Source organism: Lepus europaeus, chromosome 4 (genome assembly GCF_033115175.1).
Source record: "Lepus europaeus isolate LE1 chromosome 4, mLepTim1.pri, whole genome shotgun sequence".
Classification (NCBI taxonomy): domain Eukaryota; kingdom Metazoa; phylum Chordata; class Mammalia; order Lagomorpha; family Leporidae; genus Lepus; species Lepus europaeus.
Window position 1 is genome coordinate 130,468,958 of NC_084830.1, and position 16,673 is coordinate 130,485,630.

The 16,673-nt window shown below is 50.3% G+C and overlaps 1 protein-coding gene across 2 annotated transcripts in view; it reads left to right on the plus strand.

Annotated features, from left to right (window-relative positions):
• Positions 1-16,673, plus strand: part of PDE6A (phosphodiesterase 6A) — a 65,343-nt gene that overhangs the window by 42,229 nt on the left and 6,441 nt on the right. For both annotated transcript variants that reach the window (XM_062189716.1, XM_062189717.1), the window contains 7 exons: positions 1,107-1,172; positions 1,352-1,498; positions 2,238-2,345; positions 4,570-4,679; positions 5,772-5,859; positions 6,056-6,156; positions 6,482-6,589. In XM_062189716.1, coding sequence (XP_062045700.1) covers positions 1,107-1,172; positions 1,352-1,498; positions 2,238-2,345; positions 4,570-4,679; positions 5,772-5,859; positions 6,056-6,156; positions 6,482-6,589 — 728 coding nt within the window. The remainder of the gene's footprint in view (positions 1-1,106; positions 1,173-1,351; positions 1,499-2,237; positions 2,346-4,569; positions 4,680-5,771; positions 5,860-6,055; positions 6,157-6,481; positions 6,590-16,673) is intronic.

Below are 16,673 nucleotides of genomic sequence, written 5' to 3' on the forward strand. Positions count from 1 at the left end.
TCTGCTGACTCGGGCGAGGCTTAGAGCCCAGGAGGGCACAGCCTGCCTGGGGACTTCCTCAGCCACAGGCAGGCCGTGGCCCTCAACCTTGAGTTCATGAACATATGAGTGGATGGACGGACGCCAGGCACTGGGACTCGCTCTGTATGCCTTAGAGACAGCAACCCCTGGTAGGCCCCCTTGTGGTCGGCCTGCCCTGCCCCTGACTTGACAGTTCTAGAAACTCCATCTCCACTAAGCTCAGGACTGACTTGGGATGGAGACAGGGCCGACCAGGCACAGCCCCCCCTCCAAGAGGAAGCTCTGGGTAGCAGACAATGGACAATGGTCAGGCTCTGAGAGGCTCCCTCCTCTGCGGTCAGCTCACGCAGAAGATGCAAGCGCATCACAGTGTGGTGAGCAAAGAAGGCGTGCAGAGCGAGCAGGGAGCCCTCCCGAGTTTCACCCCTTTGCGGTGCGGAGGATCTTTGCTGGTGCGCACAAGCACTAGCCCTCTCCGTTTGCTGTACTTGGTTCGTTTCAGCCCCGTGATGAACAGGTGGACAGAGTTTTCTGAGCCGAGAAATCAGAACAAGCAACTGGGGCCAGGTCCTCCCTTCCTCGGGCATACAAAGACGCAGGCCCAGAGAGGGAAGGAACTTGGCTCAAGTCACACAGAAAATGAGTAGAACCAGGACAACGGCCAAGGCTGCTTTACTCCCAGTCAGTAACACTAATGACAACATTATTTTATTTTAGTGCTTACTGTGCACCAAGTGCTATGCTCAGTGCTTTCCGTGCCTTGCACCTACGCCTATACTGTTTTAATAGGACTTTGTACAATCAAATCTTAAGTCCCCATTTTTCAGACGAGGACATTGAAGATGAGCGGCATTGAACAACCCTGCCAGCAGGTGGCAGACCTTAAATCTGGATGCGGCCCTCCACGGCTGCCAAGCCCATGGCTCTGCACTTGCTCATCCATGCACACAGCCTGTCTGAGTGGGTGGTTCTGCTGCCAAGACTTCGGAGGAAGGAGAAAACAGGAAATGGCAAAGCTTAGGAACAGTAAAACCTTCCAGTGTATAACCTATTGTGTTTTCTCCGCTCTTTCTGGGCCCTGGCAGAAAACCAGAGAGGTTTATGGGAAGGAGCCATGGGAGTGTGAGGAAGAGGAGCTGGCGGAGATCCTGGTGAGCTGAGTCGGCAGCCCTGGCCCCGGTGCCTCCCCGGTGGGGTGCCCTGAGTGTGCAGGGTGCCCCCTGCCCCGATCCTCTCCCACACCCTGGAGGGGGACGGGGATGGAGGATGGGGGCTGGGGGTACACGAGCAGTTCCTGCCCCCTAATCTCTTGACTTCCTTCTTCACCCAGCAAGGAGAACTTCCAGACACAGAGAAATTTGAAATTAATAAATTCCACTTCAGCGACTTGCCCCTAACGGAACTGGAGCTGGTCAAATGTGGGATACAGATGTACTACGAGCTCAAAGTGGTGGAAAAATTTCACATTCCGCAGGAGGTGAGGCCGACGCAGACGTGTCCGGTTCCCTTTTTCTGTTTCCTCTCTGTAAACCCCCAGTCTGTGCACCACCTCCCAAAGCCTCTGCCTTTGGCGCCAAGGGTACAAAGCCCTGTTTGCTGGGCAGACGGGGCTCAGCTCGGGGAAGAGGCGCAGCTCCTGTGAGCCCTGCATGGGCCATTGTGGGTTCGAAGGCACTGAATTCTGAAGGCTGTCAATGAATCCATACTTTGCACAAAAGGGCCCTCTGGTCAAACAGGGTGGGGGCCGTGGGGGTGAAATCCATTTCAATAGAGCTCTTTCCCTGCCAGGAAGGCCTAAGGGGCCCTGGGAATCCAAGGGGAAGGGACACAGGCGCAGGAGGGGGTGTACGGTGTACTTTGCTTCTCAAAGTGTTGTCCAGACCACCTGGTCAGCAACACTTAGCAGAATTGCAAATCCTCTGTCTCACGCACTCCCAGCTTGGATGAATGAGAAACTCAGGTTGCACAAGCCCCAGAGTACAGTTTGGGAATCACGGCCGAGATGAGCAGCGGGATGAACGCAAAGCCTCACGCTTGCCTAGCTTCCCAGCACCACCCATTTCCACAGTAGTGAGGGGTTTGCAAAGTGCGCTCACCGTGGCTACTTCCCACCTTCTGATCCAATGATGGTGTCGGAGGCCCTTGGGCCTCGGGAGGGAGGGTCCAGGGGTCCTGGCCAGGTGCGCGCGGCCTCACCTGTGTGCTTCTGTTTGCAGGCCCTGGTGCGCTTCATGTACTCGCTGAGCAAGGGCTACCGCAGGATCACCTACCACAACTGGCGGCACGGCTTCAACGTGGGCCAGACCATGTTCTCCTTGCTGGTGGTACGGGGGCCGGGCTCGGGGGTGTGCGGGCACCATGCTGGACGGCCTCACGCAGACCCCCCCCCCCCCATGGCAGCCACAGCACTGCCATCCTTCCTCTGCTTTTGGGCTTGAAAGTACGGCCAAAGCGGTCCATGCTTAGCATAACAGAATTGCAAGAACAAAGGGCTTCATCAAATAACATGTAAAAGGAAGCTGCGGTCTGGCTATTTGGAGGTAACCGTGGTGTGACTCCTTCTAGATGTTCTTTTTGAAGCCTAGGAACACGCTTGGGTACACACACGTGTGCAGAAAATGTACACTGCTTGCTTCCTTTTTAACCAGGGCGATGGTATTACTCTGTGTGTTTTTGGAAACTATACACATACCTCAACACAGTCTTCCATTTTATGTACGAGTGTGTGTATATACCAGCATTTTCCCATTATATAGACACTTTGCCATGTAACTATTTTCAGATGCACAACAATGTGCAACTGTCACCAGAGTCCATCTCCAGAGCTTTTTCAACATCCCCAGCAGAAACGCTCTGCCCATGAAACACCAACGCCTCTCATTCCCCAGCCCCTGGTAACCGCGGTGCCATCCCCTGCCTAAATCCATTTGACTGTTCTCAGTACCTCGAATGAGTGGCATCATGTAGTATCCATCCTTTAGTTTCTGGCTTACTTTGCTTAGCATAATGTTCTCAAGGTTCCTCCATAGTACAATGTTATGGCTTCATGGTACAATCTCCCCCAAGGCATCCACAGGGAACTGGGTCTGGGATGCCCCCAAATTCTTTCATGCCCAATTTCCTTAAATATAGAGGTGTAGTATTGGCACATACTCCACACACATCTTCCTGTAACTTTAACTCACCCCCAGATTACTACAGCCCCTGCAGGATGCAAAGGCCATGTGAACAGTTGTTGGACTGTATTGCTTAGGGACAAAGTCTGGACATGCCCACCGTCTGTGCAGACACAATTTTAATTGTCAGACTTTGGATCCTCGATGGATTGGATCTACAGCTGCAGGACCCGTGGATGTGCAGAGCCACCGTGTTCTGTTGTTTAAAGACACCATAATTTCTTCACCCAGGCCCTGTTGTTGGAGGTCGAAGCTGTTTCCAGCCTTTCACTGTTGCAAGCAGGGCTGTAGTATCCTTGGACAGACACAGCTTTGTGTGCTTGTGTCGGGATGTTGGGCTCGGAGAGTTTGGAGCCCTCTATCTTTCATTAGAAAGTGCTTCTCCAGGTGATGGCGCACACATCTCTACCCTTGTCCAGGCTCCTGGTCCTCTGTCCCTACCTTTCACAGCGGCAATGCTCAGACCAGAGCAGGTGCAGAGCCAGGGATTCTGGCCAAGTACATCACCTAGACCTGATGTGTTCTTCAGCTCACTGAGTCTGCATCAGCTCTCCAGAGCTCTTCCTCCCCTTTTACTTCAGCACAACCTAGGGTTTGAGGGCATCCAGGTTAAGACTCCTGGGGATTGTGTGTAAACCGGCATACTGGGTTTGGAAGTTCTGGGCTACGAATGTGGCCATGTTCAAAAACTCTCCACTTTCCAGAACCTGAGGGCTCAGCGATCACCACATCCACACCCTTAATTCCAGCATGCTGAGGTCCAGGATGCTGAGGTCCAGTGGGTGTGAGACCAGCTACGTTGCTCAGGAAAAAGTGACTAGCTGTCCCCATGCACCTGCACCTGTCCCAGTTCTAGCACGGAAAGTTGCACGTCCTGAAGGCTGGCGTTGTGGTACAGCAGGTTAAGATACCACCTGTGATGCCAGCATCCCCTGAGAGTGCTGGTTCAAATCCCACTGCTCCACTTCCCATCCAGCTCCCTAATGCCCCTGGGAAAGCAGCAGAGAATGGCTCGAGTACTTGGGCCTCTGCCACCCACATGGGAGACCCAGAGTTCCTAGCTCCTGGATTTGGCCTGGCCCAGCCCTAGCTGTTGCAGCCATTTGGGGAGTGAACCAGTGGATGGAAGATCTCTCTCTTTGTAATTCTGCCTTTCAAATAAATAAATAAATAAAAACCCTAAAAAATAAAAGTTCCACATCCTGGAAAATTCGGCTCCAGGAAAATCTCTGGCCACCCCATGGAGTTGGGGATGGAGCCCAGGCCAGACCCGTGTCTCCAAGCTCCAGCCCCTCCTCCAACACCTGTTTTCTCAGTCATACTCCCAGGCCCACTCAAAAGGAGTGACTGGCACCTCTGATTGGCCTCCCAGACAGGGAAGCTGAAGCGATACTTCACGGACCTGGAGGCCCTGGCCATGGTGACTGCTGCTTTCTGCCATGACATCGACCACAGAGGCACCAACAACCTCTACCAGATGAAGTGAGTCAGCCCTGAGCAGCCCCTCCCTGCTCCCAGGACTCACAGACAGACTCACTGCCCTGGAGACCTGGGGCCATCCCTGTAGGAGACGAAGAATGATCTCCCAAAGAGGTCCACGGCCCACACCCTGTACCCCTGGGAATAGGTGGCTCAGATTTCAAAAGGGACTCTGAGTGAAGGAGCCCGAGGTGCAGGGATCCTGCAGTGGGCCCCTGTGGGCAGAGCAGGGAGTCAGAGCAAAGAGGCCCCCTGCTGGCTTTGAAGCTGGAGGAAGGGGCTGCAAGCCAGGGCTGCGGGGGCCTCTGGCAGCTCAGAGAGAGAGGCCAGAGTATCCCCGAGAGCCTCTGGGAGGAAAGCAGCCCTGTGGCCCCGTGTTAGATATCCCAGCTCCTGGTTTGCAGACAATACATTTTTATATTTTAAACCCTTCAGTTGATGCCAGTTTGTCAATGGTAGCAACAGGAAATTAGCACATTCAGCTCCTCCCCCTCCTCCCTGCCGGTCCCACCTGCAGCCCACACTGGCCCATTCATTTGCCTTCTATCGATAAGGCTCTGTGCTGGGCCAAGGAGGTACCAGGGGAGCACACCAGACACAGCCCCGTCCCCAAAGAGTGTGGACCCCAGGCAGCCCCAATGCCCAGTCCCTGAGCTGTGTTCTCATCGGATCCTCCAGACTGGGTGCAGCACCCACTAGAGTTAGCTCCACGTCACTGATGAGGACTCTGAGGCTCTGCTCGGGGCCCACAGCCCTCAGTCATTAAGGAGCCCTGGAAATCATGTTCCTTGGTCCCCTCAACACTGCTGGCTGCTCCAAGGCCAGCGAGTGTGGCAGTCTGGCTACTGAGCACAGCACTCAGCACACACAGTGTTCACCAGCTGTTAAATGAAGCAATGAACAGACACATCGCTGATGGGAATTGAGCAGCTTCCCCTGGGCTTGAGTTTGGAGGATTAGGGACGTGGTGGCCGGGTCTCCAGTCTCTGCCTGAAGAATGAGCACGTGGCAGGATAGCTGGTGTCTTTAACTGCATCTTGACCATTGCACATTCATTTTCTACCCCTCCTTCTTCCTCCTGTCCCTCTCCTCCAGATCCCAGAACCCACTGGCCAAGCTCCATGGGTCCTCCATCTTGGAAAGACACCACCTGGAGTTTGGCAAAACGCTGCTGAGAGATGAGGTAGGGGGAGGCCTCTGCACTGGCCTCGGCCTGGCCTGGAGGCCCTGGGCCATAAGAAGCCCGAGTGTGCCCGGGCAGCCTTCTCCCCACTGGCCTGGGCTGTCCCATGGCTGTCCCGAGGTGGGTGGCCACTGGTGGGCAGGCTGCTCTGCTGCCAGCGTCACGCCTCACATCTCACCTCGGACGTTCTCTCCAGAGCCTGAATATCTTCCAAAACCTCAACCGCCGGCAGCATGAGCACGCCATCCACATGATGGACATCGCCATCATTGCCACGGACCTCGCCCTCTATTTCAAGTTGGGTCTCTTCTCCTCTTACTACTCCTAGTAACAACACACACCCCACAGTTCCACTCGATCTACCCTGTATTAGGTGCCAGGCCCAACCCAACGACCCTGGGGGTTAGATACTCTACCTCTCGTCCACAAACAGGGACACTGAGGCAAGAGACCTGCTGAGATCAGACCACACACCAGGGGCAGAGCCTGGGTTAGACCCTCAGTTACTCCCAAGCCTTGGTTCATGATATGGATTTAGTAAGCCCCTGTCTGGAACAGCCAATGGGAGAAGCCTGCTGTTGTCTGAGAATGGCACCATTTAACACACTCGTGTGTTTTGTAGGAAGAGGACGATGTTCCAAAAGATCGTGGATCAGTCTAAGACGTACGAGAGCGCGCAGGAGTGGACACAGTACATGATGCTGGAGCAGACGCGGAAGGAAATCGTGATGTGAGTTGAGACTGGGGGTGAGCTCTGACCCTCTGCCACTCAGCTCAGGGCTGTGGGCCGAGGGACGGCACTGACAGCCCTGGCCACTCTCAACACAGCCTTGACACACTTGCCATTTGGGAGGTCTCTCGCCTCTGAAAAAAATGAAGCCATACCAAAGTTGAATTGCAAGGGTTACAACAAATGAGTATGCTTAACCTTTACCTTAGCACTAAAACTGCAAGACAATATATTGGTGTTTTATTTCTCTATACGCAAAACATATTCAAAAGATTTAACATATATTCTAGGAGTTGAGTGGCAAAGGGATGTAACTTCCATGTTTTTGAAAAAACAAAAAATATTTAATAATTATGGTTTGAGTGATAGCTTTATAGGTTATCAACATAAATGAGCTTTATTTTTAAAAAGATTTGTTTGTGTGTTTATAAAAGTCAGAGAGAGAGAGAGAGAGAGAGAGAGAAAGAGAGAATCTTCCATCTACTGGTTCTTTCCCCAGATGGTTACAATGGCCAGGGCTGATCCAGGTTGAAGCCAGGAGCCAGGACCTATTTCTGGATCTCCCATGTGGGTGGCAGGGGCCCAAACACTTGGGCCATCATCCACTGCTTTGCCCAGGCCATTAGCAGGGAGCTGGATTGGAAACAGAGCAGCCAGGACACCAACCAGTGCCCATATGGGATACTGATGATGTGAGCAGTGGCTTTTCCCGCCATGCCACAACGCCAGCCCCAGATGGACTTCATTTTCTAAGCATTCCTGTATATGTGACAATATCCTGCAATATTGTCATGCCATTCACAAGGTCATCCTATGATTTATGTGAAATTTAATGTGTGTGCACAACCGACAGTGAGACTCTGCAAGCTGCCTGGTAAGTTCTTTCCTTCCATTCTCCACCGCAATTGACAATGGGCTGAGAAAGAGAAATCTCAGTGCTTTTGTGAATACAAGTGTGGCCCACACCCAGAGGCCTGGCCTCTCTGTGATGGGTCCTGGGTGTTGATGGTAAAGGTGACGAAGGGTCTTGAGATAAGACCTGGCCCAGTTCCTAAGGAAGCCTTGGGTAGTTTGTTTATTCCCAGTGGCTTAATAGAATCGTGGTATATTTAAGTCAGGTGTTATAAGTGCCTGCCACAGAGAAGCAGCAGCACTGGGACAGGCAACGGTTGGGAGCAGCAGGCAAGTGGGTCCCCGCTCCGCCCTGCACTTGTCTAGCCAGGCCTCTAGAAAGGCCTATGGGTCCCTGGGAGCAGTGTGACCTGTTCCCACTGAACAGGGGTGCACACTCAGCCACAGCTGCCCCAGGCAGACCGGGAGTTGCACACCAGTCATTTCAAACGGTACACCAGGAGAACTGAATAGCTGGGAGGAACAGCCTGTTCTGAAATATGAGGACTCATTATTAGATAGTCGTTGGGGGCTGGTATTGTAGCACAGTGGGTTAAGCCACCGCCTGTGATGCCAGCATCCCATATGGGTGCCGGTTCGATCCACTTCTGATCCAGCTCCCTGCTAATGACCTGGGAAGGCAGTGGAGTATGGCCCAAGTGTTTAGGCCTCTACCATCCACGTGGGAGACCCAGAAGAAGCTCCTGGCTTCAGGCTGGCCCACCCCTGGCCATTATGGCCATCTGGGGAATGAACTAACAGATGGAAGATCTCTCTCTTTCTCTGTCTCTCCCTTTCTATAACTCTAATTTTCAAATAAATAAATACATCTTTTTTTAAAAAAGCTTTCTATTCTGCATACTTAGTTATTCATTTAAAGTGATTTTAAAAATACCTATTTTATCTTTGGGCAGTTAGGAGACTGATTTTAAAATCCTTATGAGAACTAAGAATGCAAGAATACCCCATGAATTCTGAAACAGAAGAGTAATAATGGGCACCAGCGGAACTAAAAGTAGCTCAGTGATGGGCATAAACATGTGGTCAGGTCAGTGGACAGTCTCAGAGGGCTACATGTGTGCTAAAAGTGACTTTTACACCACTTTCATAAATGGTGTTGGGACAGTGGAGTGGCCACAAAGGTGGAGTCCTACTTCACTCTGTACACAAAAATAAATTCCACATGAATCAAGAATGTTTAAAGGATGAGGTGGGGGAGAGAAAAGTGGGCAAGGGGAAAGCATGGGAGAATTAAAAATAATCTCAGAGTGAACTTTTCTAAGTGTGACATTGAATTCACAAGTTAAAAAAAAAAAACAGATGGATACATTTGGCTACATAAAAATTAAGGATTTTGGCACAATCCCCACACAAGTACATAGCCAAAGGCAAAATGCAAGATAAGCTGGGAGAGAATATTTGTGATACTTCTGACAAAGAGCTAATTTCCTTAGTAACTAAAGTGTAGTACAATTCAAGGAAAAGATTAACACAATAAAAAAAAATGGGCAAAAGGCATGAACAGACATTTCCCAGAAAAGCAATTACAGTAGGATATAAACCAACAGAAAAATGATGACTCACTCACATCCAGATAAATACAGATTAAAACTATAGTTTTCAGCCCTCCTAATGGCAAAGATGAAGTGTCTGATAACACACTGTGTTGGACAGGAAACATGCTGTTATTCCCCAGGGAAGGAGTGTCAAGAGCTAGTCTTTATGGAGGGCAATTTGGCAATGCCCATGGAAAGTCTTAAATGCCCATACACTCTGACTCAGCAGTCTCACATCTAGGCCCTCCCCTCCACATAATCTCCCACAGGTGCACCAAAGAGCATACACAAAGGTCGTTGACCCATTGTTTGAATTCATAACAAAGATGGAAAACGACTCCAGTAGTCATCAACAGGGGACTAGGTCAAATAAGTTATAGCACTTGCATACAGTGAGATGTCATGGACTTTACAAAGAAATGATGTAAAATGTGTAATATTTAATTAAAATGAAAAAGTCAGGGGCAGGACTTCAATCACTGTCAAAGCTAAGGTAGCCTTAAGCTTTCTTGTCTTCAGACTTTAGCGCACACACACACATACACAAACACACACACACATCCCTGCACATCCGAAGCTTTTCAAATGCACTGAGCATGCATAGCCTTAAGGGAACTCGTGTTTTCTTTCTCAATGTCAGTCTTCCTGATAAAGCAGAAGCACAGTAGGCAAAGCTGCCCAGCACTCTCCTCCCACTTTACAAAACACAGCAAACGTCACCCTTTCTTGAACCTGCCTATAGTGCATTGTCACAGCAAAAACTAGTGGGCCATCCAACAGAGGAATTTTTGAAATGCTGGCATCTTCAAAAGCTCTTTTAGTCAAGGCATTATAAGCCCAAGGAAGTGCTGTAGGCCATCCTGCCTTAAATGTTCTGATGAAAATACGCACCGCTCTCTACACTCTCAAACAGAACACTCTGACGCCAGATGGATGGGACTTTCTTTCCCATGGTTTTCTGTCTATGGCTACCAGCTTGGTGTTTTGGCACAATTCCAATGCTGTCTACCAGCAGTCAGGGTCAAATCTCACAAGCCAAGCTCAGTCCCACAAGGTTGGTCCCACCTCTGATGCCAATCAGAATTCAGGACCTCATGTACTCTACCAGTTGTGACCTGGAGGCTTGCACAACCCCCTCCTGAGGTCGGATAATTTGGTAAAATGGCACACAGAACTCAAGTAAACACTGCATTTACATTCACCAGTTAATTGTGAAGAACACAGACAACGAATCAGGTGAACAGGTACACAGGGTGAGGTCTCGAAAGGCCACAAGCCAGGAGCACCCATCACTGTGGAGCTGGGGCACGTGGATGTGGTCTCCAGCCCTGGCGCTTATCTTGTCTCATTGCTGAAGTTTTCACAGGGCTCGCCAGAGGTCCAACCCTACCATTACTTGGTCTTTCTGATAACCAGCCCCCAACCTGACAGTATGTTAGGGACCCCACCTGAAGTTATGGCATTAGTATGAACTGAGGTCTGGATCTAAGCTCATTATGAATAATTCAGAAAATTACAAGGATGTTAGGAGCTCTGTGCGAGGAACTGGGACAAAGCCCAGACATCATTATTATCACATCACGCATCCATGTATGTGTTTGTTTCAAAGATTTATTTTATTTATTTGAAGGCAGAATTACAGGGTTGGGGGGTGGGTCTTAAATCCACTGGTTCACTCCCCAAATGGCTGCAACATCCAAAGCTGGGCCACACTGGAGCCAGGAGCCAGGATCTTAATCTGGGATCTCCCACTTGGGTGGCGAAGACCCAAACACTTGGGCCATCTTCCATTGCTTTCCCAGGTGCATTACCAGGGTGCTGGATCAGACATGGAGCAACAGAGACATGAACCAGCACCCATATGGGATGCTAGTGTTGTAGGTACCAGCTTTGCCTGCTATGCCACAATGCCGGCCCCCTCAAATAAATAATTCTTTCATTTATTTTTTTAAAGATTTATTATTTATTTGAAAAGCACAGTTATAGAAAGGCAGAAGTGGTAGGGAGTTAGGGGGTGTTTTCCATCTGCTGGTTTACTCCCCAAGTGACCACAATGGCCAGACTGGGCTGATCTGAAGCCAGGAGCCAGGAGCTTCCTCTGGGTCTCCCACGTGGGTGCAGGGGCCCAAGGACTTGGGCCATCTTCTGCTGCTTTCCCAGGCCATAGCAGGGAGCTGGATCAGAAGTGGAGCAGCCAGAACTTGGAACTGGCACCCATATGGAATGCTGGCACTGCAAGTGCCAGCCCCAGTAATTCTTTTAAAAAAGGGAACACAGGGCCAGTGCTGTGGCATAGTAGTAGGTTGCCTGAGGTTCGAGTCCTGGCTGCTCCACTTCTGATCCAGCTCCCTACTGATGGCCTGAGAAAGTGGTGGAAGATGGCCCACTTCCTTGGGCTCCTGCACCCCACATGGGAGACCCAGATCAATCTCCTGGCTCTGGATTAGCCCAGCTCCAGCCTCTGCAGCCATCTGGGGAGTGAACCAGTGAATGGAAGACCTCTGTGTCTGTCTCTATCTCTCAGATAAACAAATAAACCTTTGGGGGAAAAAAGAATAAAGGGGGTATCCTGGGATGCATGCTAATATGCTTATTTGAATTGAAAAATACAGTCCTATCTTTGTGTCAGCAAGGAGCCTGAATTGGCTCCTTTAGCTGACAGTGAGACTGGCATTTCTAGTGACGTCATATGGCAAACATTTCCATAAATCAAGTGAGTTAAACCCGCAGCTTCAAATTTTTGATGCAAACAAAATTGAGACTTATCGTAAAATAGAAATATTTTATTGAAAAAACACTGAGATGACACACTAATATTAATACTGTTTTAATTCACTTAACCCACTCTGAGTATATTGGGTTAATCTAAGTGCTGCTGAGAATGTGTCAGTGGTGTGATTAATACTCACAGGAGAATTCTTGGTTAAATCTTCACGGCTCCCTTCCCAGAAACGGAGGAAGTGAATGATTGCAATGTTTGCTTTCAACAAAATTGAAGGGGAATCTAACAGAAGCGTTAGCTACCGGATCACTCAGAGTAATGATCACAGTACGGTTTTTAACAGTTAACTTGGAAGAAATTGAAGAATTGAGTGACAACGTTGTAACAAAACTACTTCCTTTTCCAGGGTTTTTAAGAACTTGCCCTTATAAAAACAAAAAATAGGCATAAAATACACGCTGATTTTACCTCAGTCTAGCAATAAGAAATATCCTTCCATGAACTGACTTTGAAAAATAACTATCCTAGATGACTAAGAGAATTTCCAAAACCAAGTTTGAGTGTCTAATAATTATTTATACAAGTAACTAATATTTTGTTATTTTGGTTAATTGTGTAATAACTTAAACGTAGAGAGAATTTTCAGCACATTGATGCTGATGGATGAAAAATAGTGTTAATGAACTTCAAGTAATGGACCTGTTTGTGACAGCAAAGTACGAAAAGGTGACAGACGAAAGACTATGAAACACATATTCACCCTCAAATGTATACACAGGTACAGACACACATGCACTGGCAATCGGAAACAAGTCAGAGCAAGATCCTCTAAAGAATGCTCAATAGGCTAATCCTTCGCCTGCGGCGCCGGCACACCGGGTTCTAGTCCCAGTCGGGGCACCAGATTCTGTCCCGGTTGCCCCTCTTCCAGGCCAGCACTCTGCTGTGGCCCGGGAGTGCAGTGGAGGATGGCCCAAGTGCTTGGGCCCTGCACCCGCATGGGAGACCAGGAGAAGCACCTGGCTCCTGGCTTCGGATCAGCGCTGTGCGCTGGCCGCAGCGTGCTGGCTGCGGCGGCCATTGGAGGGTGAACCAACAGCAAAGGAAGACCTTTCTCTCTCTCTCTCTCACTGTCCACTTTGCCTGTCAAAAATTAAAAAAAAATTTTTTTTTAATTAAAAAAAAGAATGTTCAACAGGAATTAGAGGGTTGCGGTGGGAATGGGTGTGCTCCACTGAGCCAGGGGTGTGTGCTGAGAGGTTGAGGCAAGAAGAGCTTTTTAATGGCAAAAATGAGGAGGATTGCATCAGATATTTTCAAACAGTAATCTCTGGCCACGGCGATGAGTACCCAGGGTGATGTTCGCCGGAGGCTGAGTGGACAGATGTCCTTGCAGAGCCACTATTTGTACAAGCTTGTGGTTCTGGCAGAGTCCTGGTGAGCTGTGGCTAAGAACTCTTCCTTCATAACCTTCCGGCTTTATTTATCTTTGGCTAGAGTTGACTTAAGCAACTCCAATTTGACCTGGAGAACTTTCGTATGCCTTCCATAGCACACGCTCACAGATCAGGATGGCATACTGTGAGGGAAGGCTAAGGCCAATGCGAGTTTATGGAGGGAAGGAAGGGTATAAGCCTTCAGAAAACCTGTGTGTTTTCATTTTGGTTGATGGTTGGTGTCAGGTTGCTACGCTACGACTTCCTTTGCAGTTACAGGGTGATATGACAACTTTTTAGATGGTCAGTATTTATAATGTGCTCTAAATAAGATGCTTTTGCCAGTATTTAGGTCTCTGATGAAATACTTTTAGCCTTTCACTTAAAAGTGCACAAGAATGGGAGCCTTTTTCAAAATTCTTCCGGTAGGCACTCAGTTAAAAAGTTAGGAGACCCACAGAGCAGGTTTCTCCACCTCCGCACTGCTGGCGCCTGAGGCAGGTAACTCCCTGTGGTCGGCTGTGCTGTGTGCTGTGTGTCAGCATCTCTGGTCTCTGTCCACTACAGCAGCCCCTCACCCCCATGTGTGACCATCAAATATGCCTTCCGACACTGTCAGACAGCAGCTGGGGCCGAGAAACATCTCGGGGCTGTCCTTCAGTTATGTAACTAGACCTGCTTCTCGCCTGGCCAGAGTGGCGCTGTCATACACATGTGGCCTGGGCACCAAACAGGCGGAGTCCACGTGCTAGCTCTCACTGTGGGGGGCGGCGTGACTTCGAGAAGGTTCCTTCACTTCTCTGCTCAGGGAGGACAGCGGTCGTGGCTGCTTTCTGCATGATGGTGGAGGCTGAGCTGGGGTGACTGCTGGTGTTGGGCACTTCCTGTTGTCCGAGATCTTTCTATGTGGAGTTGATCTAGCATCTCACACAGAGCTCCTAATACCCGTGGAAGTCCCCAAGTGTCACTAGTTCTGAGGAGGTGGCTCAGGGTGAGAGCTTGCCACCAGATAGAGCGAGCCTTGATGGGTGCCTGCACCCACATCCAGCCTCCCGCCAACCTCCAGGGAGCAGACAGGGACTGGAGACCGAGCTCATCACTGACGGCTAATGACTTAATCAACCGCGCTTACACCCTGAAGCCTCCACCAAAACCTCCCCACTCGGGGTTCAGGGAGCTGCTGGGAGGCTGGCGTGTCCCAGGAGAGCCAGGGAGTTCTGCCCGCACCCCTGCCCCAGGCCCTTCTTCTCTGCCTGTTTGGCTCTACCTGACTCGTGTCCTTCACAAGAACCTGGTAAATGCAAAGGAAGCTTCTCCCTGAGTTGTGTGAGCCGATCCAGCAAACTGTTAAGCCTGAAGTGGGGTGGGGGAGCTCCACTTTGTAGCCAAGCCAGACAGAAGTGCCAGGAACCTGGGACACAACACCTGCAAGGTGGCCTCTGCAGTGCCACCGTCTGCACCCTGGAGCTGTGGAGTCTGATGCTAACCCTGGGCAGCTGTGCTGGGATTTAAATGAACTGCGAGATACCCAGCTGCCGTCAGAATTGGCTGTTAGGAGAGAAAACAGCAGCAGCAGCAACAGCCCCCGCCTCTTGGTGTGTTTGGGTCTCTTGGCGAGCTGGCGTCTGAGCGTCCTGGGGTCCAAGGACCACACACAAACCCCTGACATGGCCTGAGCCTGCTGGCTTTTGCTCTGACTCCTGCATAGCCAAGATGTCACAGGAACTCTAGAGCAAGGGTGCGACATCCCACTCCTCATTCAACACCCCTGCCCCAACTCCAGATTTTGCTCTTGCAACTCTGAACACACCGAGTCGGTCCACAGGTGCTGCCTGCCCCGCAGGGCTCGTGCGCCAAGACGGGCTCTTACATTTTTAACAGGTTGGCAAAAAAAAGAAAGATCAAAATATTTTATGACCAAGGAAAATGATAAGAAATTGAAATTTCAGTGTCTGCAAAAAAAATCTTTTCTTTTGCTCAGGGCTGCATTCTGACTTTTGTGGGCCCTACACATTTTTGTCTTCGTGATTCCTACCTCCATTAAAAATAAATATGCAAAAATTATATTGGATGGCTGTGCATATAAAGACAAGTACAACTGAGGCTGAATCATTATTATATATTCCTTATTATTGTATTATTTTTGTTCTGGTTTTGAAAGAAACTAAAATATGTCCGTGGATCTCCCATGCTCTGCTGAATGGGGAAGTCAACCCTGCTTTGCTTCATCCCTGAGCTGAGCAGGCCCAGGAGGGACCGTGTGGTCTGTGAAACCCAAACGCTTCCTACCTGCCCTTTACAGAGAACATTTGCCACCTCCTGGTCTCGCGTTTTATAAAGTCAGGCCCAGAGAGACAAAGTGAATTACCTGGGGAGCTTCAGGACGGGTGCCCAGGTCACTCCAGCGCTCTCTTGCACGCCCAGTGCTCCCTCCGGCTCCTCTAGGGCCTTCTCCGGCGGAGGCCCCGACCACAGCCTCCAGGCAGGGGAGTTTGGCGTGGGCCCTGCGAGGGCTGCATCAGAGGAAGGTGAGCCAGCGCCCGGGAGGAGCAGGAGGCACCGCGCTGCCCAGCTGAGGCAGGAAGAATGGTGCCTCGGAGCGGCACTGCCAGCTCAGCTCCGACACCTGTGGGCTCCCGACTGGTTAATGGAAGGAAGGTGATGATGAGCAACAGGTGCATCCCAAAACTCTTCCTGTGTGATCACCCGAATAGCCCTCAGCAGGGATCAGCTCATCAAACCCTATGAAACTGCTGAGTTCTAACACGATGATCATGGTTTTCAAATGCCCAGACTGAGGCCAGAAGACCTGCAGCTGCTCGTGCGGGACACGGCCAGTCAGAAGACGGACGGTCTAATCCAGCTCAGACTCCAGCCCCTCCTCCTGACCACTGTGGCCGATCAGGGGGCTGGGTTTCAAAGAGCTCCCTGGCCAACTCCTGCTCATTTCTGCAGGGTAGCCGTGTGGCCCTTAATCACTTCTGGCCTGACACCTTCTTTCTCAGTGTGCATGTCTTGTCTGTCCCAGGTTGCATTTACTTTTTTTTTTTTTTTTTTCAGATTTATTTATTTATTTGAAAGGCAGAGAGAGAGAGAGAGAGAGAGAGAGAGAGAGAGAGGTCTTCCCAGGAGCTTCTTCCAGGTTTCCCACATGGGTGTAGGGGCCCAAGCACTTGAGCCATCTTCTGTTTTTCCCAGGCACATTACCAGGGAGCTGCATCAGAAGTGGAGCAGCTGGAACTGGAACCGGTGCTTACATGGGCTCCCTGCATCACAGGCTGTGGCTTCATCTGCTGCGCCATGACGCCAGCCCTTTCTGCTAATTGATAATGCAAGGCTTGCCCCGTTCTTAGCAGTGGTCACAGTACCCACAGCATGCACTTCCAGTAGGGGGCTGTTATCTCCAAGGGAGCAAAGAGTGGTTGTTGAGGGACAGGGACCAAAAGTCTTGGCTGTTACAATGGCCTGTGGCTCCCTAG